Below are 25,249 nucleotides of genomic sequence, written 5' to 3' on the forward strand. Positions count from 1 at the left end.
ATCAAGTTACACTTGAAAATATGATACAGTTGATGGACTATGTGATGAGGTTACACTTGAGGATATGATATTGAATGTGATACGATTGATGGACAGTGTGATGAGTTTGCACCTGACACTACATAATAGTTGATTAAGGACTATGTGATGAGATTGTACTTGAGGATTTATGATATGGTTGTGTGAGAGTGATGTAGCTCCACTTGAGAATGTGATACGATTGATGAACTATATGAAGAGGTTACACTTGAGGATATGATATGGTTGATGGATTATGTGATGAGATTATACTTAAGGATATGATATGGTTGTGTGGCAGTGTGTAGTGGTTCCAAATTGAATAATGACATATAATTGAAGGACTATATGATGATGTTAAAATTGAGGATATGATATGATTGTAAGAAAATGTGAAGTGGTTCCACTTGAGAATGTGATACTGTTGATGGACTATGTGATGAGATTGTACTTGAAGATTTATGATATGGTTGTGTGAGAGTGATGTGGCTCCACTTGAGAATGTGATACGGTTGATGAACTATATGAAGACGTTATACTTGAGGATGTGATATGGTTGAGTGATAGTGTGATATGGTTACACTTGAGAATATGATATGGTTGATGGATTATATGATGAGGTTGTACTTAAGGATATGATATGGTTGTGTGATAGTATGAGTATATTCATGTAAAAATGTAATATGGTTTATGCATTATGTGATGAGATTGCACTTGAGGATATGATATAGTTGTGTGATAGTATAATAAGGTATATCTACTTAAGAATGTGATACGGTTGACGAACTATGTGATGATGTTGCATTTGAGGATATGATATGGTTGTGACAGTGTGATGTGATTCCACTTGAGAATGTGATATGGTTGATGGACTACGTGGTGATGTTGCACTTGAGAATGTGATATGGTTATTTTTATATATCTAATTTTCAATATTCATTCATTTAAATCTATCAAAATAAATAATTGAAAAGAAAAGAAAAAAATTTCTCAAGTGGATTCGTTATACAAGTATGTTGTGTTTGTAAATCATCAAAAAGTTGGAGATATAATATTTGTTATACAAGTATGTTGTGTTTGTAAATCATCAAAAGTAAGCACCAACTCAATTGAAGAGCCTCAAGAGCCTCCAACAATCTCCACACTTGTCACTTGCATGACTTCAACTTCCTTGATCGTTATCGCATCTCAAAGGTAAAAATTCAATATATAAACAGTATTCCATTACATCCATATGTAGAATTTCAATATGTAATTTCATCAATTTTTAAAATTACTGTACATGAATTCTTGAAGACCCACAAAAAAGAAACATGCCTCACATATCGTATAATGCACTTAAACAACACAAAATGTACATTAATTCAAGTGGGCCCCACAAAAAAAAAGAAATGCAGTTCACCTTCCTTGCGTATTGTATAATGAACCTATAGCTGCACAAAATGTACATGAACTAGGACAGGCCCCATAAAAAAAAGACCCCACCTATCGTATAAGGCATGTATATTATATAAAATGTATATTTATTATAAACCAAAAAAGAATAAAAAAATATAGTTATTCTGAATTCTTCAAACATGCCAAAATCTGGGCATCCTTCAACTTGACCAATGATCCTTAGCACAACTGAATTACCCTCCTACAACATATAACGAAGGAGTTGTTGTTGCTTGAACTTCTTATCTGCATAAGTCCATCCATAACTGAATTGCCCTCCCGTAGCATATAATTCAAAATGAAGTTTACCCTCATGAAATCTCATTCATAACAACACACCATTCCTAATTCAAAGCAATGCTTGAAAAAATGAATGAAAGTAACATATAATTACACATTTAATCCACGTTTTGTATATTTGGGTTATACACTTGGAGATATATATATATTTACATTGTACATGAGAATGCAAAGAGATTTGAAGACAAAGATGATAAGGTTTTAATGATAGTGTGATTAGGTTACACTTAATCATATGTATGCATTTATGTAAATGTGATGCATTTACATTTAGGAGTGTAATGAAAATGAAGGTGTGTGTGAGTTGGTTACACTTAAGAATGTGATGTGTTTGTAGTATATATCTGTTAGAATATGTGATGGGATTACCATTGAAAGTGCGATGTGGTTGATTAGGAGTATAACTTGGTTCCACTTTAAGATGCGAAGGGATTTTCAGTTAGAGTGGTCCCGTTACATTTGACAGTATCATATTAGTGATGAAGTGTGTGTTGAGGTTAGACTTGAAGATGTGATATGGATGGTGGAGTGTGATTGCCTTACAATAAAGTGTTTCACATTCTCAAGTGGAACCACATCACACCATCACACAACCATATCAAATGCATCCTCAAGTGCAACCTCATCATATAGTCCATCAACTGTATCATAATCTCAAGTGGAATCACATCACACTATTGTCTCAACCATATCACGTGCTCAAGTGCAACCTAATCAAATAGTCCATCAACCATATCATATCCTCAAGTGTAATCACATCACATTATCATACAAGCATATCATATCCTCAGGTGCAAACTCATCACGCTGTCCATCAATCGTATCACATTCTCAAGTGGATATATACCTCATCACACTATCACACAACCATACCACATCCTCAAGTGCAACTCCATCACATTGTCCATCAACCATATCACATTCCTAAGTGGACACATCACACTCACACAACCACATATCATATCCTCAAGTGTAACCCCATCACATAGTCCTTCTATTTCTTTCATTCTCAAGTGTAACCTCATCACTCTCCATCCAATCTGTTCATAAGGTCACGAAGACTTGAATGAAGAGGAAAAACAAATTTCACATTGATCCAAAACTTCTATGACCCTAAAAAGGGTTTTAATGGTAAACGTTCAATCCCCTATTGCTTTTTGCAGTGTGATCCACTTGATAGTTAGATATGTCTTACTTTTCATCTCAAGCCTTAAGACGAGCTCGCCAAATGGATGGACAGTTTGGATATAACACATACCTCATAATCAAACCCACAAAACTTATTAGGTAGCTCTTTTATTGGGAAGTATATCTACTTGATACGGTGGGTCATTTTTTATATGCTTGTGTCTGGGCTATATGATTGGTGAGGAACTTTTTGTTTGTAGTGCCCACCTGAATATTTGTACAATTTTTTCTTTACATGTTTGGATTTTTATAGATGGTGTACTCCCACTTTACAAAAAAAAGGTACGATTTAACATGTTTGTATAATGGAATGACTTGGATTATTAGAAGACGTCCCAATGCAGGTAAGATAAATAATTTTTTACGTTTTTTTATAGTGTTGGAAAATTTTCAAATATAAATGAAAGAAGTGGCAGACACCATGTAAGAGAGTACAATCTATATTAGAATAGGTACATGCATCTGTGGAAGTGATACGGTTGATGGACTATGTGATGAGATTATATTTAAGGCATTGATATAATATTATCTCAGTATGAAGGGGTTACACTTGAGAATGTGATACAGTTGATGGACTAAGTGATGAGGTTACCCTTAAGGATATGATGTGGTTGTGTGATAGTGTGAAGTGGTTCTACTTGAGAATATGATATGGTTAATAGACTATATAATGAGGTTGTGCTTGAGGATATGATATGGTTGTGTGACAGTGTGATATGGTTCCACTTGAGAACGTGATATGGTTCTCGTAGTATGTGATGAGGTTGGACTGGAGGATATGATATGGTTGTGTGATAGAATGATGTGGTTACATTTGAGAATATGATATAGTTGATATACCATGTGATTAGGTTGCACATATGCATATGATGTGATTATGTGACAGTGTGAAGTGGCTCCAGATTGAAGAATGTGATACGGTTGATAGACTATTTGCGCTTGAGAATATAATATGATTGTGTAGTGTGATAAATGATCTCCACTTGGGAATGTGATATGGTTGATGGACTATGTCATGACATTGGATAATTCAAAGTTGTGTGACAGTGTGATCATGTTATACTTGAAAATATGATATAATTGATGGACTATGTGATGAGGTTACGCTTGAGGATATGATATTTAGTGCGACAATGTGATGAAGTTACACTTGAGAATAAAAGAAATTGAAGGACTATGCGATGAGGTTACACTTGAGGATATGATATACGGTTGTGTGAGTGTGGTGTGTCTACTTGAGAATGTGATACAGTTGATGAACAACGTGATAGAATTGTACTTAAGGATGTAGTATGGCAGTGTGATAGTGTGATAAGGTATATATCCACTTGAGAATGTGATATGATTGATGGACAGCGTGATGAGTTTACACCTAAGGATATGATATGGTTGTATGATAATGTGATGTGGCTACACTTGAGGATATGATATGGTTGATGGACAATGTGTTTAAGTTGCACTTGAACACATGACATGGTTGAGACAATAGTGTGATGTGATTCCACTTGAGATTATGATACAGTTGATGGACTATATGATGAGGTTACACTTAAGGATACATATGATATGGTTGTGTGATAGTGTGATGTGGTTCCACTTAAAAATGTGAAACACTTTATGGACTGTATGATGAGGTTGTACTTGAGGATATGATATGGTTGTTTAACAGTTAGTGTGGTGAATCCACTTGAAAATGTGATATAATTAATACACTATATGATGAGGTTACACTTGAGGATATGATATGGTTGTGTGAGTGTGAAGTGATTTCACTTAGAAATATGATATGGTTGTTTATTTTGGCAAAGATTATATGATTTTATTTCTATTTTCAGTTTTCAATCTTCATTCATTTAAAAAGCTTAAAAGAAATAACAAAAAAATAATAATAGCGAAAAGTAAAAATAATAATAATCTTAGATGATAAAGCAAAAGTAATCACTACTAGAAAATGGATAAAGGCTACAGATAAAAACCGTAACTAAATAACTATGGCTACGGTGTTTAGATCTAAGGCTACGGCTATTAGCCGTAGCTAGATTCTATTTTTAAAAAAAACTAATAATGGCTTACCATTGCTAGTGCATGCCCTGATAGATCAACTCATCTAAAAATTTCGAATTCAACAATAAAAGAAACATGCACAACAACTTTCATGAATAGATCATCCAAGTTATTCCCAACTGTATGAAATTTTTTATCCGCTGTAAACACTTTACAAGCTAGCCAAATGCACAATCTGTTTACTTGTAAACAGCTTAACTTTTAAAAGGGAAACGGAATAGTGTTACCTTTTCAAGAGGTCTTATCACACTATCATAACCATATCATATCCTCAAATGCAACATCATCACATAGTTCATTAACCGTATCACATTCTTAAGTAGATATACCTTATCACACTATTATACAACTATATCATATCCTCAAGTGCATTCTCATCACATAATTCATAAACTGTATTACATTTTTACATTAATATACTCACACTATCACACAACCATATCATATCCTTAAGTACAACCTCATCACATAATCTATCAACCATATCATATTCTCAAGTGTAACCATATCACATTATCACTCAACCATATCATATCCTCAAGTGTAACATCTTCATATAGTTCATCAACCGTATCATATTCTCAAGTGGAGCCACATCACTCTCACACAACTATATCATAAATCTTCAAGTACAATCTCATCACATAGTCCATCAATCGTATCACATTCTCATGTGGAACCACCTCACATTGTCATACAATCATATCATATCCTCAAGTTTAACATCATCATATAGTCCTTCAATCATATGACATTATTTAATTTGGAACCACTGCACACTGTCACACAACCTTATCATATCCGTAAGTATAACCTCATCACATAGTCCATCAACCATATCATATTCTCAAGTGTAACCATATCACACTATCACTCAACCATGTGTAACCTCTTTATATAGTTCATCAACCATATCACATTCTCAAGTGGAGCCACATCACTCTCACACAACCATATCATATCCTCAAGTGTAACCTAATTACATAGTTCATCAACCATATCATATTCTCAAGTATAATCTCATCGCACTATCACACTACCATATCACATCCTCAAGTGCAACTTCATCACGTAGTCCATCAACCATATCACATTCTCAAGCACAACTACTTCGCACCATCATTTAACCAATCATATCCTCAAGTGTAACTTCATCAAATAGTCCATCAACCATGATCAAACCCACAACTTGTTAGGTAGCTCTTTTATTGGGAAGTATAACTACTTGATACGATGGGTCATTTCTTATATGCATGTGTCTAGGCTATATGATAGGTGAGTTTCAATGGTAGACGTTTAATCCCCCACTGCTTTTTGCAGTGTGATCCACTTGATAGTTAGATCTGTCTTACTTTTCATCTCAAGCATTAAGACGAGCTCACCAAATGGATGGACGGTTTGGATATAACACATACCTCATGATCAAACCCACAGAACTTGTTAGGTAGCTCTTTTATTGGGAAATATATTTACTTGATACGATGGGTCATTTCTTATATGCCTGTGTCTGGGTTATATGATAGGTGAGGAACTTTTTGTTTGTAGTGCCCACCTGAATATTTGTACAGTTTTTTCCTTACATGTTTGGATTTTTATAGATGGTGTACTCCCACTTTACCAAAAAGAAAATGTACGATTTAACATGTTTGTACAATGGAATGACTTGGATTATTAGAAGGCGTCCTAATGCAGGTAAGATAAATATTTTTTTGTGTTTTTTTATAGGGTTGGAAATTTTTCAAATATAAATGAAAGAAGTAGTAGACACCATGTAAGAGAGTACAATCTATATTAGAATAAGTACATGCATTTGTGGAAGTGATACGGTTGATGGACTATGTGATGAGATTATATTTAAGGCGTTGATATAATATTGTCCTAGTATGATGGGGTTACACTTGAGAATATGATACAATTGACGGACTAAGTGATGAGGTTACCCTTAAGGATATGATGTGGTTGTGTGATAGTGTGAAGTGGTTCTACTTAAGAATATGATATGGTTGATAGACTATATGATAAGGTTGTGCTTGAGGATATGATATGGTTGTGTGACAGTGTGATATAGTTCTACTTGAGAATGTGATATGGTTATCGTACTATATGATGAGGTTGCACTGGAGGATATGATATGGTTGTGTGATAGTATGATGTGGTTACATTTGAGAATATAATATAGTTGATATACCATGTGATTAGGTTGCACATATGCATATGATATAATTATGTGATAGTGTGAAGTGGCTCCAGATTGAAGAATGTGATACGTTTGATGGACTATTTGTGCTTGAAAATATAATATGATTGTATAGTGTGATAAATGATCTCCACTTGGGAATGTGATATGGTTGATGGACTATGTTATGATGTTGGATAATCTAAAGTTGTGTGACAGTGTGATCATGTTACACTTGAAAATATGATATAATTGATGGACTATATGATGAGGTTACGCTCGAGGATATGATATTGTAGTGCGACTATGTGATGAAGTTACACTTGAGAATGAAAGAAATTGAAAGACTATGTGATGAGGTTACACTTGAGGATATGATAAGTGGTTGTGTGAGTGTGATGTCTCTACTTGAGAAGTTGATGGACAACGTGATGGAGTTGTACTTAAGGATATAGTATGGTAGTGTGATAGTGTGATGAGGTATATATCCACTTGAGAATGTGATACGATTGATAGACAACGTGATGAGTTTGCACCTGAGGATATGATATGGTTGTATGATAATGTGATGTGGTTACACTTGAGGATATGATATGGTTGATGAACTATGTGATTAGGTTACACTTGAGCGCATGACATGGTTGAGATGATAATGTGATGTGATTCCACTTGAGATTATAATACAGTTGATTGACTATATGATGAGATTACACTTAAGGATGCATATGATATGGTTGTGTGATAGTGTGATGTAGTTCCACTTGAGAATGTGAAACACTTTATGGACTGTATGATGAGGTTGCACTTGAGGATATGATATGGTTATTTAACAGTTGGTGTGGTGGATCCACTTGAAAATGTGATACAATTGATACACTATATGATGAGGTACACTTGAGGATATGATATGGTTGTGTAAGTGTGAAGTGATTTCACTTAGAAATGTGATATGGTTGTTTATTTTGGCGAAGATTATAGGATTTTATATTTATTTCCAGTTTTCAATCTTTATTCGTTTAAAACCCTCAAAAGAAATAAGAAAAAAATAATAATAGCAAAAAGTAAAAATTTTAATAATAATAATAATCTTCGGTGATAAAGCAAAAATAATTCCTATCAGAAAAGGGATAAAGGCTACGGATAAAAACCGTAGCTAAATAACTATGGCTACGGTGTTTAAATCTAAGGCTACGGCTATTAGCCGTAGCTAGCTTCTATTTTTTTTAAAAAATAATAATAAATAAATAATGGCTTAGCATTGCTAGTGCATACCCTGATAGATCAACTCATCTAAAAATTTCGAATTCAACAATAAAAGAAACATGCACAACAACTTTCATGAATTAGATATAATACACATTGGCCTGCACATATACAGACCTTTTACTGGCATTTCCACATGCCTTTACCGGCGGTTACACAAGCCTTTACGGGATTATTAGAAGGCATCCCAATGCAGCTAAGATAAATTGTTTTTTGTATTTTTTTATGAGGTTAGAAAATTTCCAAATATAAATGAAAGAAGTGGAGACACCATGTAAAAGAGTACAATCCATATCATAATAAGTACATGCATCTGTGGAAGTAATACTACCTTCAAACATAATAATGCTCATAGAATGTGCACCTTGCCATGGCCCACAAGAATGCCTGATCTTATCATGAACCATACTTGAAGCTAGGACCCACAACATATGACCACCCAAGCAACTAGATTTTAGGAAGCTATAAGAAGCCAAGGTATCTCCAATTTGTTTCCAGGTACCTAAGTATTAGGTAACAGTATCAGCCAGCGTATTGGCATCTTGTTGTTTCCTTCTTTAGCATTCATACAGTGCATCAAGGCTTCAAATTGCAGTCACATTACTTCCAAGTTCCAAGTTGGACCTGTGAAGAACATAATTGCAATTTGAAGGCTATTTCCTCATTACAAACATTTGGAAACATGTACTTCGACCAAGGCCAAAATACTCTCAGGAGAAATGTAAGAACAAACAATAAGCATTAGAAAGCCAGATTACAGAGAATGAAATAACAATAAAATCTTTGGAATGTGTTTTCTTTCCATACAAACTTGGGGATGGTGCATCTCATGCCCAAAGATCGAGTGTAGTTGGCCTTGGCCGTGCAATTTGACAAGGTAATCTATTGATTCCGTTCACAATAATTTGGAAGGAATCTGCACATCTAATGCTGGTAAACTAAAAGAACATTGGAATTTCAAAAGGCTAGAAAGATAACATCAAATCAAAATATGCACGTGCTGTGCCAACTAATGCAAAAAAGACCATGGGATATTTCAGGTTACTGGGGCGAGGGCCAGTCATCTTTTAGCGATACCATAGATATTTCCTCAATTATGAGGAGTGATAGCATCCCTCATCGGTAAATGAATGCTCATTTTTTGTTCTAAATCTGAAATGACCTAGAGAAACTGATGAAGGGAGTGCATTTCTCAAGGATTTAGCAGCAGCCCCTGTAGAGCTTTTAGGTTACAGGAACTTCGAGTAAACTTTTTTTTTTCCTTTTTTTTTCTTTTCTTTTTTAATAAAGCAGGAAATTCCTAAAACTCACATCCAAGATGATCTGTACAATTATCTGAATTTTTTAATTTATCTGAGATGATTTGTACAATTTCAAAGCATTTCACCAATTTAAAGCTTTAAATTCCACCTAATGTGCATTTAGAAGGACCGAATCACATCTAATGTGCAAGTAGGTGCAAGCTCCTCCAAGGATTCTTCAATCTATAACCGAGGCAAAATAAAATTCATTTGTAATGATGAAACAAGTTGTTGTTTCAGGGTGATATTACCATGGAGGAAAATTCACATCTAATGTGCAAGCAGGTGCAAGCTCCTCCAAGGATTCAACTAGGTTGCCTTTTCAGCTTGTACTTGTGATATTGATTTGCTCCAAGCAGGACATATCATTATGAATTTCCAATACTGAAATATGAAAATCGGAGTATTTAATCACAAAAGTATAAGTAATGGTGAAATTTTAGCAATTAATCTGAAATTCCAGCAAGTTTATTCAATTTCTATCATCAATAGTTGGACCATTTGGGTAAGACTACTAAAGCTAAAATGGACAATCCTGCAAGCGAACCTGCTAGAATTCCTGCTCCATCATGTCCTATGTAACAAAATACATAAATGCAATACGATATCTAAATTCACCCAAAAACAAAAATGGTAGACATGGGCAATCATAGAACTCAACTTGGTATTCTTTTTTCTTTCCTTTTTTCCTTTCTCTTCCACAAATAACCCTCTGAAGAAAGGGATCAACTATTTACACCCACCCTTTTGATTTACAAACACCACACCCATTTCCATTTTTGGACTAAAAAAGTGCAAATATTTTACTTCGGTCAGTCATAAATCTAAGGACCAATGAATTAAAGTTTTCTTCAGTCAGTCATAAATCTAAAGACCAAAATTCTCCTTTGCTTCGGTCAGTCATAAATTAAAGTTTTGATTCTTAACCCCCATCAAGTTGCAAAAGATAATGAGGTTGTTTGTGTCATGACAGCTATATACAAACCTATGAATATGAATGACGATTGCATTAAACAAAAATCATAAGATACAAATGGTAAGAAAGGAAAGAAGGAATAGGAAACATATGTATGGGATTTGTATAAGAGGCATTATAGTAATCATTGATTGAAAGTTTTTTTTTTTAAAAAAAATGCAGAGAAGGGAAGTCACATGCACATGATTGGATGGAAGTTATATTCTAGGTCACATAATTTGGCATAAAGATGCTTTCAATTGATGCAATATTCAACCACTAGATCCATTTAAAGTATTAAAAAAATGAACTAAGTTTTGACATGCAACACGCTTCCATTGACCAACAGGAATTACTCAAAGAAATATCTCCAAGAGGAATTACTTTCCAAGAAAATGTTGTTATGTGAAAGTCAATGAACAACCAATGTAATATTGTTATGTGAAAGTCAAGAAAATGTAATATTGCCAAAAGGAACATACAAGAGGATATGCCCAAATGGAAATGGAGCACATGTCTAGTCTCAAACAGATGTGAGATAGGAAGAGAAACTGAGAAAGAGAGACATAGAGGGAGAAAGAGACCTAATATCGATTGATCATGTGGGGAACAAATGCACAAAGAAAGAAAAAAAATGCACAAAGAAAAAAGACATTATAGAGGAATTAAACCAACAGTATACATTCAACACATGCACATAGTTAGCCGAACAGGCCAGGCTAAAGTGACATGAGTCCAGGCCTGACCTGCAAATTAATCAGGCCATGCATGGGAGGCCCGAGCCCAACCCATGGGCTAGCTAGTAGGTCCAAGCCCAGTCCAAACCTAGGTCCGGCAAACTACCCAGCCCATTGCTACCCTTCATCATTTCCTGTCTATTGAATTTGTTGCAACTATCACTTTGCATTTAAACACAACCTCAGTCCTTTGATCAATAGCATATATCAGAGAAATTCTCTTTACAATGAGACAAAATGTTTACTTCCCATTCACAAGTATACAGATTGTGCATTCAAAAAGCCTGATGCATCCGGGGACCTAACATGCCATACTAGAAAAAAATAAATAAATAAATAAAATAAAATAAAAAATAAAAAATCAATTTCTTTAAAACACAGGTTTGCATTGAACCAAAAAAAAAAAAGACTGGTAAGTCTACGAATATTAACAAAATCTAGAAAAAAAATTAAGATTCAGGTTTGCATTGAACAAATTCAACAGTTGCTCTGAAAATTAGAACAGTAGAGATTCGAAAACTTAAATTTGAAGCACCTATAACCTTGTCCAGCTGAGTCTAAGACTAAACCAAGTTGGAAATGAGAACCAACATACCATTTCACCATCATCACGAGTCGTTCCAGTTGAATTGATGTAAAGATAAATTGGCTGGTTTGGATCCCATCCATTGCAAGTAAAGCAGTTTTGCTATCACGAACTCTGTGACACCTGGCACCAACTAATCAATGCAAATGGCTAATTATTAGTGTGTATTATGCCATTAGATAAGACATGAGACTCTACCAATAACAAATTGTATGTGTAACAATATATAGGGGGACTAACAACATAAGAAGTGATAGGAAACAGTTTTGTCAGTTATGTCAGTTGATCCAACTGATGCATTCTGATGAAGACCAACAATCCTTCTCTGCATAAAAGGAATGAGAATGCAGCCAGCAACATGAGTTGATAATTCCTTCCCATCTTTACTACTTGGAACTGAACTACTAACCACCCCCACCCGACTTAAAAAAAAAAAAACAAAAAGGAAACATAGAATATTGATATAAGATACTCCACCTTAATCAGCTCCGTGATCATAACAATTTTATTTATAGCTCTTCCCATCACCTTAAAGACAATTTCATCTGAGCCCTTTTCCTATGCAAATAGTAAATGCAATGTTATCAGCAGGAGTTAACAAAAAAAAAAAAGAAGACACCATGCTCACAAAAAATACAATACTTTTTTCCCAGCAAAGTGGAAGCACGCCACTTGTAACTTTATTGATCATTCAAACGAGATGTACAACCATTTTATAGAACTAAGATTGGAATTTCTAAAACTTATTGCCTGAAAATTACTAAATAAGAGAACATAAATCAATGATAAGAAATTATGTTTTTTAGATGACAAAAACAGTGTCTCAGAACAAAATCTGGTAATCTTTGTCTCAAAAATAGAACAGCAAAAGACAGAAGGGTTAACATGAATCTGGATCCTCTGCTTGCCACAAGTAGAAGAATTCAGTTTTTCTGAATCGTCAGTCCCACGCTAGAGACACGTGAATCCAATCTAGCAAAACTATCAAATAGCCCATCTACACCTTTTTCTAGCTGAAAACATGAATTTAAATTTGTAATTAAGTCAAATGTACAACACAAAATTCATCCTTTTCCACATTTACACATACAACAAGCAGAACCTTCATAGCCCCCAAGGTTGCTTGATATAACACTAATAACATATCATGGCCATGGATACGGATATAACACCCACAATTACAGAGTACATATAAAAATTAAGTGAATGTGTTGTAGGATTGTTAAAAGAGAGAAAGTTAATGTGGATGAAGAGACATTTTAACATTTGACATTATAGGATATGCTGAAACTGAAGCATTGAATTATAAGAAAGCAATAGAGAAACAAATAATAATGATAATAATAATAATAGATATGATAATAATAATACATTTTTTCAGACATGGTTGCTGCTAAGTAAACATATTGTGGTTCCACAATCTATATGCTAAATGGTGAAGTACAAAGAAATACAAGAAAACAACTTTACTTGTAGAAGCCGCCGAGCATAACCACCCTCCATTATTCTTGCAAAAGGGGAAGCCTGCGAATATTTGTTTCCTTCAAAAGCACCAAAATTGCCAAAATCCAAGCTGCCAAACCACCTCCAATTCGATGCAAATAATTTCTACTAGATTATCCATTGCTTGCATGAAAGACACTTTCAACAACCACATTTTGCACAAATCAAAATTGCTTCTTGAAGGAAATTCAAATTCACCTGCCCATCAGAGAACCTTTCGAAGAGAGAAGACAAAGACCCTGAGCTTTCTTTAAAAAATGTGCCTGTTATCGAGGAAAGAAAAAAGCTCCTTGGAATCCTTCTGGTTAAACTATCATAGGAGTCTGCCCAGCCCAGAAAAGCAGAGCAGTAGATTGGCAAAGGTAAACTAAAAGACATCATTATGGTGTAGAGAACACACAAAATAGTCACTTAAATACATCCAGACAAATCATAGTAGCACTTCTCTAACATTCAAAATTTTAAAACCGAATTGGAAAAAAGAGAATCAAAGTAAACTCAATCAGACTTTGTGATTAAAAATCCAACAACATACGAATTCAGCCAAAGCCATCACAGAAATAGTACTCAAAACTTTATATATATAAAAAATCAATAGCAAAAAAAAACTAACAGTACTCCACCGAAGCCGTCCCGTTGTTGTTGGCTTCACCACCCAATCTGGTTCCCTGTCCGTCACATGGTGGTACCGGTACAAATTGAATTGAAATACGTCTAAGTATGTGATCATTCCCTGTACTTATTATCCATAACATGATAAATGCTTGGCTTTTTTGGTAATTTAACAAAACAATTAGGGCAATTAAGTTGGTTGGAAAAAACAATCTGGTTCCCTGTCCGTCACATGGTGGTACTGGTACATCAATCCAGGCCATTCAAATTGTTGGTTCCTTTTTAAATGAACCATATCTCTAAAACTACACTGATTAAGGCAGTCCTAACTGTCTAATCAAAGTCTATCAAATGAATGGTTAGGAATAAAAAAGTGAGTGGTCTGGTAGAAAGTGGAAAAAAAATCAGACAGTTAAGATTATCTCCCTGTTAAAATTTTGTTGATACTCCATCCATAGTTGGTTGGAAAAAACTACTGGGTAATTGTATTAATTTTGCCGAAAGGCAATGAAATGACAGAAAAGAATCAAAGCAGTGAATCTTTTTAAAGAATGTGGAGTCTAAATTTAAAGGAAAAATTTAACTAAAATATATGAAAATTCAAATACTAACCTCGTAAATCTTCCGTAAGGAAAGAAAACAACCCAATAGAAGAGAGAGAGGAGATGAGACTCTCTGCCTTCTCTTCTTTTTCTTTTCCCTCCCTTCCTGTTTTCTTTTTCTGGTTTTTATTTTTTGTTTTTCCTTTGTTTTCTTATAATGGTTTGGCTTCCGGAGCTTTCTTTTATTTTTTTATTTTTTAAGTGAGTGGTGACGTGGACCAATGAGGTTTAGGGTAACAGGAAATCCCTGTTTACCTGGTAACAGAGGATCCGGACTCACGTAGAATACATACATCAAGGTGGGCCCTTACGGTAAGGGCCGCACCTTCTTGGGCCTAACCTAATCCTCTCACTTCTCGAATCTGCTCGTGTGCCAGGTCCTCGCGAAACGAGAAGATCACTTAAAGATATATTCTCTCTACGCATCAGAGCGTCTCTCTCTGCGTCCGCATCAAAAATATATACACGCTCCTCCGAAGGTTTCCTGCGTTTTGCCATGGCATTTGCCCACCATTTACTTCCCGCGCCACTGGCTTGCTCGAGCCGTACGGAAACGCCTATTCTCCGAGCTGGTGCTGCTGCTTCTTCTTACTCCGTATTGCCTGTCGTTTTTCCTTCTTCCTCTTCTTCTTCTACTACTACTATTACTAGTAATCGGGTAGAAGGGCTTAGACCATTGATCATCTCGGCATTCCGAAGAGGTGGATTTAGAGGTATTTTCCCTTCTTAAGTTCAATCCTCCACTTGTTGCTTATTTCGTCTTCATCATCATTGTCGTATTCATGGTGGTTTTTTGGCCTACTGCTTGAATTTCAATAATCTTCGTTTCTGTTTGTTTCATCGACATGCATTTCTAGTATTACTCCGTTTGGCTACAGGTGGAAGTCTATACACTGTTTGGCTGTTGATTGTGTTTTTCTCTTTTCACTGTGTAAGACTTAACGGCATTACCTCAAGGCTGGGTACACTATTTACCACCAGATACCTATTTTGTAGGCTGCACTCTCCGGCAGTCCTAGTTTTTGAAATCCCTGTTTAAATGGGAGATGCACCTCTCTCGTTTACTGGTACTAAAGACTTTAACCAGTACCCACACACAACAGACTGAATCAATCTCCCCCCCTTTTTTAATGGAAATGCAAGAAAAGTTTGATTAAGAGAGATACAATCAAAAGGGGAAAGAGATGGGATGATGAGGAATCAGCTCTCAAACCCATTAGTGACTGGGGAAGCACCCTCTAAAATACCCAGTACTTCCTCCATTTTACACCGTTAAATTGTGGAAACCCTAAAACTGTGAAAACACTCTCCCTTTAGCTCTATCAAACAACTCCTTAATTGAAGATTTTTCTAACAGGTTGGATTTTGATCTCTTTTATACCATGGGATTTGTCTAACTTGAGTCATATATGTTGACTCAGGCCTTCATTGTATACATATATGTTAGATTACCATGCGATGATTGCAAATGCATTGGTCCTTGAGATTGTTAATTTGTTGAGACCTTCTTGTAGGAGTGTGAATCCATTATTGTATAAAAGCTCATAATTGTTTGCATCGAAGGAGTATTCCATCTTAGATTTGTTACTCCTAAGATTGACAAGTGTATTGTTTGGTTGCTATCTTGGAATGGGAGTCATGAATCCTGGAACCTGCAAATTTTTTGTTTGATTGACATATTTAAAAAGAAGAGGAATTCTAAAAAAAGTGGGACGGGGGCTGGAGAGGGGAGTACTCAATCCCAGGACTGTGCAATGTCACATTTTTGGGAGGAGTTGCAATCCCCACTGTTGGGTTGAGAGAGTGGTTTGGCTTATCAATCTTGAGATTGGCCAACCTCTGAAACCCTCCAACACTAGATTTGAAGCAAATCCCTGGATTGCTAATCTAGGATGAATGCTAATCTAGGATTGACGAATGTGAGGCCCCAAATAGCTCCTTACCTCCATTATTTATTGTGCTTTGCATCTTTATTTATTTTATTTTGATGTTATGTTGTGAAGCTAATTAATTTTTTGAAGCTAGATTAGAAAACTACTGAGTTTACAAGCATAATTACAAATTGAGGGGCAGCCAAACATACTTCTTATGGGAATCATGTTATTGATTAGAGTTAATCTCCTTCCCAATGAGAGGTACCGACTCTTCCACTTGTACAATTTACTTTCTATCGTTTCAATCACCTTAGCCTAAAGATGAGAAGCGGGTTTCCCAAGGCATAAAGGAAGACATAAATAAGAGGGGAGGGATCCAACCTTGCAACTAAAGATGGAGGCCAAATGAGATACCTCTTCCGGAGGTAAATGAATGCCCAAAATCTCACTTTTGCCCATATTACCTTCAACCTGGAAACCACCTCAAAGCAGACGATGATTTTGCGCAAATTATCCATCATGATAGAGTTGGCGTCGTAGAAGATGATGGTGTCATTGACAAACTGAAGATGAGAGATAGGTGACTCCAATTTGGAAACTTGGAAAATGCTAATAAGATTGGTCTCTTGGCCTTTCACAAGAATCCTACTAAAAGCTTTCGCCACTATCAGGAATAAGAAGGGCGAGATTGGGTCACCTTGGTGAATACCCCTTTAGGTTTTGAAGTAACCTTTAGGGGATCCGTTAACAAGAACCAAACATGCCACTGGCCCATTGCATATTCGAATCCATTTCCTCCACTTTTTGCCACATCCCATTCTTTTTAACAAATAGTCGATAAATTCCCATTCAACATGGTCGTGCATCTTCTTTATGTCGAGTTTACATATAATTCCCATTTTATTTATTTATTTATAAATTTGAATCTAGAATCTATGCATTCGTGGGTATTAGAGCGCTGTCCACGATCTGACGACCTTCCATAAAAGCTCCTTGGCTATCTGATATTAAATTGCCGATCACCCCACGGAAACACGATGTGAGGATTTTAGCAATGATCTTGTATGGACTTCCAATAAGGCTAATAGGGCAATAATCTTTGATATTTTCAGCTCCCTCAACTTTTGGAATAATAGTTTTAAATGTTACACCATAAGCTGGATGAAGGTGGCCATTGATGAAGAAATCACAAACAAAATTCATCACATCACCCTTCACAACATTCTAGAATACCTGCAAGAATGCCGTGGGAAAACCATTTGGACTCGGAGCCTTGTTATGACTCAAGCTATCCACCGCCTCTTTAACTTCCACTTTTGAAATTTGATTTTCCAACTTTTCCACAACATCCTTCAACAAAGAGGCAAAAGGGAGAAAATCAAGTTGAGGATGCTTCCAATGTTCCTTGAACAACAATTTCTCGTAAAATGTGACTACATATTTGCAAATATGCAATTTCTCTTCATTTCTAATACCGTCCACAAATATGGAAAAAATCTATTATTCCTTACTCTAGTTGACGTTAAATTGTGAAAAAAAAAGTAGTATTTCTATCTCCTTTTAACCATAGGGCTCGAGAACGTTGACATCATTTGATTTCATCTTCCTTGAGGCATTTAGAATGTTCATGTAATAATTCTTGACGTCTGGTTCTATCTACATCGGATAGAATAGACCCTTCTTCCTTAATATTAAGGGAGTGGATCTCTTCCAGAATGCTTGTAGTCTTTGCCTCTCTATTCCCATACACCTCTTTGCGCCAGATGTTAAGTTTGCCTTTAAGAAGTTTCAACTTAGATGCAAACCAACTCCAGATTCATAACGAACTTGGAATGAATTCCACCAAAGTTTCACTAGGTCATGAAAACCATCAATCTTAAGCCAAGATAGCTCAACTATGAAAGGTTTGGGACCCTAGTTGTCGTTAACAAACTCGAGAAGAATAGGTTTGTGGTCTAAAATGATTCTGGGAAGACCTTTCAATTGAATTAGAGGGCACCTGCATGACCATTTAGGTGAAACCATGAATCTATCGAGATGGGACATGACCGGATTATTCCAAGCGTTAGACTAGGTGTACATAGCCTCTTGCATAGGAATATCTATCATATCAAATCTTTGAGACCAATTAGCGAAAGCTTGCATACTAGTGGTGATTTGAGATCCTGAAGATTTCTCATGTGTGAAGCGCGTCACATTAAAGTGCCCCCCATGCACCATGGGAGAGGCCATTTATTAGGAATGGATTGAATCTCTTCCTAGAATCTTGATATGATTGCAGCTTTGCATGGCCTGTAAATTGCAGTTAAGAGCCATTTAAACCTCAAAGATATAACAAATAGGACCATGAAGACTGAGAATTCGCCGCATCAGTTGTCTTCTTTTCTCCACAGATTTGAGTTCCGGGCAACCACAATTTTGCCGGCTGTCCCTACCGCATCGAGAGATACAAAATCCTTCGAATTGGAATCCCATACCTCATCTAGTATAGATCTGTTGAAGGAGGATAACTTCGTTTCTTGTAATGTTACAATTTGGGCTGTCGATTTCCTGCATATCGCTTTAACTTGGAGACTCTTCTCTTTATTACCCAATCCCTGAACGTTCCAGCCAAGGATCCTCATCGAGAAACTGATCTTGCCCTTCTGCCCCTCAAAGTGCCAGTCTGATTGTTACTTGATACGAAGTTAATTGACTTTTCCAATGTCATAAGCTCTCTATGGATCTTAGGAGTTCTTCGACTAGGTCTTTTTGACACCTCGCTACGCTGCTCGGTGAAGTGGATAAAATCCACAACATCCTTGTCCCTAGCTTGAAATGACATTTTAAGCTTCCTTCCCACCCTGTTGATGATATCTTTGGTCCAGTCGATCTCATCTTCTAGCACATCTTCCTGTAATTGTCCATTGGTATTGTCCCTATCCAAAACGTAGGACTGGTCCACCTCAATGACTAGAGCTTGATATCAATCTTGTTTGTTGTAATATGGAGAGGTGTGATATCCAAGGTTTCCATAAAAACCTCCCCCATAGTGTGTGGGATTCCTTCAGCTCGAACCTCGACCTTGATTGGTGTTAACTTCCCTACTTCAGCTTCAGAGGATACTGTTTCAATCTGATGATCCTTTTTCAGACTTCTTATGCCACCTAAGGATCACCCGTGGGATAAAGAGAGCTACAAACTTCTTGTGCATCTGCGACCTGTCGACCAACCCTCGATGGGCCAATAACATCCTCCCACCACTGATGCTCGGCTTCCACTGCTCCACTAGTGAAGATGTTCGGTGCTGCACCCTGTATGCTGTTTCCAGCATGAACCACAAGGGTTGCTGGTTCCCTGTTCTTCCATTCTTCTTCCCAACGAAGAGGGATGCCTCAGGCAACTTCTTTCTCTTCTTTGATTGAGAGAGTAATCTGTTCCACTTGAATCTTAATCCGATTGGGCATTGGGAAGGCTTTTTTGGATCTAATACAAATTCTGGTAGCATTGGAATCCTCACCCATTTCGGAGTTTTTATCAATGGCGAGAGCCAAGTCTATGCAACCTCCAATGGCGCTTATAACCTCCTTGTTCCACATCTCCATAGGGATGCCCCAGAGAAGAAACCACCCATCTTCGAATCCAAAGATGGAATTATTTTCCCATCTTTTGACATTGTAAATAGGGCCATCTTTGAATAAAGATCTGGCCATAATGATTTCATCTACTTTTGACTCTGGAACAATCCACACTAATCTCATAATCCCATACCTCCATCTTGAAGCATACCTTCAACCAGAGCCTTACATGCGAGAGCAAGGCACCATCCCTCGTATACGCCATCACCGAGTAACATAGGGACGGCCATATCTCTTCCACTACAAAAGGGTCTACGTGAATTTTGGTTCAATATCAACTACCTCTCTCTAGCACTTGGCAGTAATTCGGGCTTCTTTTGGTACCTTTTGTGATTCTTCACCTCCTATGCTTTGGTGTTGGGGGGACCCTTCTCCAGCAACAACCTCCTTGAAGGACTGGGCCCAAGTTCCTGCCCCTCCCATCTTTGAATATAGATCCACCATGACTTTTCTCCTCCTTTGATAAAATAGGATGCTACTAAGGAGCAATAACCTGGTTGGAGGTCTCTTTCTGGCCTCTCTTCCCTTCAACCATCTTTCCTTTCATCTTCGAGGCCTATTCTTGGTTTACCACTTCCGGCCCGAATCTAGCCTTCTAAACCAACAATTTTCTTCCCCCAAAGCTTTTGGCATTTAATAAATTCATTGCTTGCTCCAACTCTCCTTTCATTTGCATGCGAACGCAGGCAAAGCTGAGGAGCACCAGATCCTCGGAAACGTGGAATCACCACCTCCATAAACTCTCTGGCGCGACTAAACACTTGTGATAATTAATTGGCAACCAACCTTCTGGATAGCCTTTGACGTAGAGGGTGGGTAGCTCAGCCAGGGGTACTGGCATCAATTTTCCTTAACTTTCCCCCAAAACATTTGTTACTGTGAATTTGAATCCATTCCCTTTCACCGTCTTCTTCTTCGTAAATCCCTTTTGCTTTATCTTCTAGTTGAACTTGGGGTCCCTCAGCTTGATTTCTTGAGGAATTTTCCTTCATCGATCATTTCTTCATCGACAACATTATCATCATCACCACACTCATTTTTTCTCCACCACACCCATATAATTGAACCATATGTAGGTGTAGCTGTTACGTTGGATCATAATTGTCATGCCCCAACTTCGGAACGATGGTTGAGGCTAATCCTAGCCTCAGGTTAAGGCATTAATTAAACATCCATCGTCATTCACATAACATGTATTCCCACATTCCATCACACATAATGAAAAGAAATCTAATAAATTTTATTTAAAAAAAGGTCATCATCAATTATTCACTACCCAATATCAAAATCCTCCCATAAAATAAAACATAAATTGTTTATTCATCATAACATCAAATCCAAAACTAACTAGAATAAATAATCAATATTATATGTATTGTTGGGCCAATTCCAGAGAGTGGGCCCCTTAAGTTGGTAGTTGGGGTAGCGTTTCTTTTGGGTGGGTGGGTGTGTGTATTCTTTGCCTCTGGGCCATTTTCAATACCATTCTTTATTTCCTCTCAAAAAATAAATTTGGCACTATTCATTTAAAAATGGCCCAAAATTAAGAAATACCAAACAAATGTAAAAACAGATGAAATTTTTTGATTTACTCCATGCATGTGTGGATCTAAATTCTCTGTGTATCAATCTTTAGCTCCAAATATTTTACGGTTTTTTTTTTTTTTTTTTGAATATTGCTGAAAATTATGTAAAAAACAACAAAAATACAAAAAGAAAAAAAGAAAAAAAAAAAAGAAACTTGGCTAAATTAGCCACAAAACTAGCAAGAATTGGTTGGTTTGGTAATATAATGTTCAATCAATACATTTGCAACAAGAAAGAAAAAAGATCGTTCACGAGTTTTTCCAAATTCACCCCTTGGATACGTGATTCTTTGAAAATGGCTTGGACCTTGTATTTTAATCTCCAATGTTTGTACACTTCTAGTAAAAAGTACTCACAAGAAGTGAAAGTTTTGAAATCTGAAGGAGAAATGGTGAAAAAGTGAAAACAACGCTATTTTTGAACCGTATGTAGGTGTAGCAGTTACGTTGGACCATGGTTAAGGCTAACCCTAGCCTCGGGTTAAGGGACTTAACTGTAGTTAAGGCATTAATTAATCATCCATCGTCATTCACATAACATGCATTCCCCACATTCCATCACACATAATGAAGAGAAATCTAATAAACTTTATTAAAAAAAAAAAAAAACGTCATCATCAATTATTCACTACCCAATATCAAAATCCTCCCATAAAATAAAACATAAACTGTTTATTCTAGAATAAATCATCAATATTGTATGTATCATCGGGCCAACTTTGGAGAGCTTTTACTTGCTCCTTAGTCTGCATTTTTCATCAATTGAATGGTATGAGCTAATAATGCCTAGTGAATAGTTCTGAATGTAAGAATATCCAATGATTTCAAATCTTTTATCAAATATTTGAAGATATCTAGTAAGAAATATCTGCATATTGTAATTTCATGCTTTAATAATCCAACATAGTAAGGTACGGTTAATTTAGTAAACACTAGGACCAATTTCTTTCCAATTGGTCAAAAATATTACTCGTCCCTCATCACTCATTTCTTCACTCTTCTCTAGTTGGACAGACATGAGCCTAAATTTATGGCAACATGAATTCTACATGGAGTCATTAATCATTCATCCCTCAAAACAATCCTAGGTGGTACCACTAGGCACATGGATTTTCAAACCTGGGGTTTGACTCCTTAGTTCCCCACTATTTCTCATTCACTTATAAATCCCCACTTTCACTTATGTCTTTTCATCATCACTCATAATCAATCCTCGCTGTCGCTTATTATTGGTGTTTTGAATAAGGTATGAATGCATAGCTTTCTAGAAATAACATTTTTAGGCTTTCCAAAAAATAGAACCTTTCATAAATAAAACTTTCTAAAAATAGAACTTTATTAGAATGAAACTTTCCAAATAAAGAATATTTCCATGTATAAAATAGTTAAAAAAATGTTACGTATCTTGGATTTAGAATCACTGATTCTTTGGAACAAAAAATAAATAAATAAAAATGACAGATATAGGGGTATATTGGCCGTTACACCCCTCGTATTGGCCGTGACGATGAATCGGTGTGTCCGTAATGGTGATCATCGTTATGCCCACCGTTGCCGCAACGGGACACCTTGGTTTGTACGGGAGGGTGTAAGGAGGAGAAAGGAAGGGATTTTGGAAAAAGGGGGAGAAGAAAATATGAAAACTTGAAAGAAATACCTCTTTAATGAAGAAAAAGGAAGAATATGTAAGATAAGTGGAAGCCTTGCACCTCTGTCGAATAGGAATGGCCTCTCACCAATCCTAATCTCCAAATCACATAGAAAATCCTTCAAATCACATGAAGAAAGAAGAGAAACTTTGAATGAGAAGCAATAGCATGGAGAGAGCCCCCCCCCCCCCCTTTATAGTCTCAGAAATTCATTTTTACAAAAGGACACTCTCAGGAAAGATTTCTTAAAAAAAAACTCCATAATATCTAAAATATGTCATTTAGTGCATATAACAAAATAAAACCACAAAATAAACTAAATTCTAATAAACTAAGAAACAAAAACTAAGATGTCCAAGTCCTAAAGTGTCCAACGGTTCGATCGATGTGTGCACTCAATCTAACGGTCCAGAACTCTACAATATGCAACCACATGCATCTTCCCAGTGTAGGGTCTTCAAAAATGCACAAATCATGCACGCGAGGTCTTCTACGATGGCTAGGGTTGAGATTTGGACTCTGCCGTCACCATGTAACACTCATATAGCCACAAAGAAGGTTGTGTCGCTATCCTCCTCTACTGGTACATTCTGAACGGTTGGATGTTCTCATCAACTTTCCCCGGCTGAGGAGATTTTGTCTCTGGTGAAATAAAACTGTGATGCCGCTCCAGAAGATCCGGGCCAAGTCACTTAAAATCTGCATATGTGATCCATGTGTTGTTGGAAGTAGGCCTATTTCTCTACTTGACGAGGAATTTCTGGAATCCTCCATGATGTGTGGAGACCACTTGCTCATCTAATATGCCATCAATTTTCTCGCTTCTAGTAAGTAAAGAAGGTGTGGGTGGTAAGGGCTGGGATGATGGATCAGGTAAAGGCCATGGATCAGGGAATATGTTTGGATCATTATTGTTAAGGTCTATGTGAGGGTCTGAATACGAGCCATAAGGTGAAGTAGTAGAACCCTTACATTGCACTAGATCTTCCACATCGAAAGTAGAACTAATTCCCATGGTAGGTGGAAGGTCTATTACATATGCATTAGGATTCAATTTCTTTAGTATTTTTTATGGCTCTGCGCTCCGTGCTTGTAATTTCTTAACGGCTCCCTGTGCAAACTGTTCAGGTCTCATACGAACCATCATAATCTCCTAGAAATTCTTGAAATCTGCGATAAGAATCAACAAGTACTTTGTATTTTTTATTACTTAGGTTAATTCGCTTCCTTATCTCACTATGCAAGTCATTAATGTGGTGTGCAAATGCATGTGTAGACTCTGAGGGCTTATGGGACACTGACATGGTTATGTGATCTATAGGCTTCGTAGGTTTATATCCATGCACAACCTCAAATGGAGCCATGCGTATGGACCTGTTGATGGAACCGTTATATGCTAACTCAGTTACAGGCAAAACGGTAACCCAGGTCCTGTTGTGATCTCCCACAAGGCATCTGAGCAGATTTCCAATACTCCTACTGACGACCTCAGTCTGTTCGTCTGTCTGGGGATGATAGGTTGATGATAATTAAAGCCTCGTCCCCAGCATGTGCCAAAGTGTCTTCCAAAAATAGCTCATAAAACGCACATTGCGGTCAGACACTATGGTCTTAGGTAGACCATGTAAGCGTACCACCTCCCAAAAAAAGTTTTGCAATATCGGAGGTGTTGGACGTTTTAGAGCACGGATTGAAGTAGGCCATCTTGGGAAACGGTGCATGACAACAAAGATAGAATCATGTTTCTTGATAGTCTTTAGTAAGCCTAACATGAAATCCAT

The 25,249-nt window shown here is 36.6% G+C and overlaps 1 protein-coding gene across 1 annotated transcript in view; it reads left to right on the forward strand.

Moving 5' to 3' along the window:
* Positions 1 to 15,148: 15,148 nt before the first annotated feature.
* The window catches only part of LOC131243198 (uncharacterized), a 42,202-nt gene continuing 32,101 nt past the window's right edge, over positions 15,149 to 25,249 (forward strand). Inside the window, exon 1 of the mRNA XM_058242367.1 lies at positions 15,149 to 15,455. Within this exon, the coding sequence (XP_058098350.1) occupies positions 15,239 to 15,455 (217 nt within the window). The 5' untranslated portion in view covers positions 15,149 to 15,238. The remainder of the gene's footprint in view (positions 15,456 to 25,249) is intronic.

Source organism: Magnolia sinica, chromosome 4 (genome assembly GCF_029962835.1).
Source record: "Magnolia sinica isolate HGM2019 chromosome 4, MsV1, whole genome shotgun sequence".
NCBI classification, from domain to species: domain Eukaryota; kingdom Viridiplantae; phylum Streptophyta; class Magnoliopsida; order Magnoliales; family Magnoliaceae; genus Magnolia; species Magnolia sinica.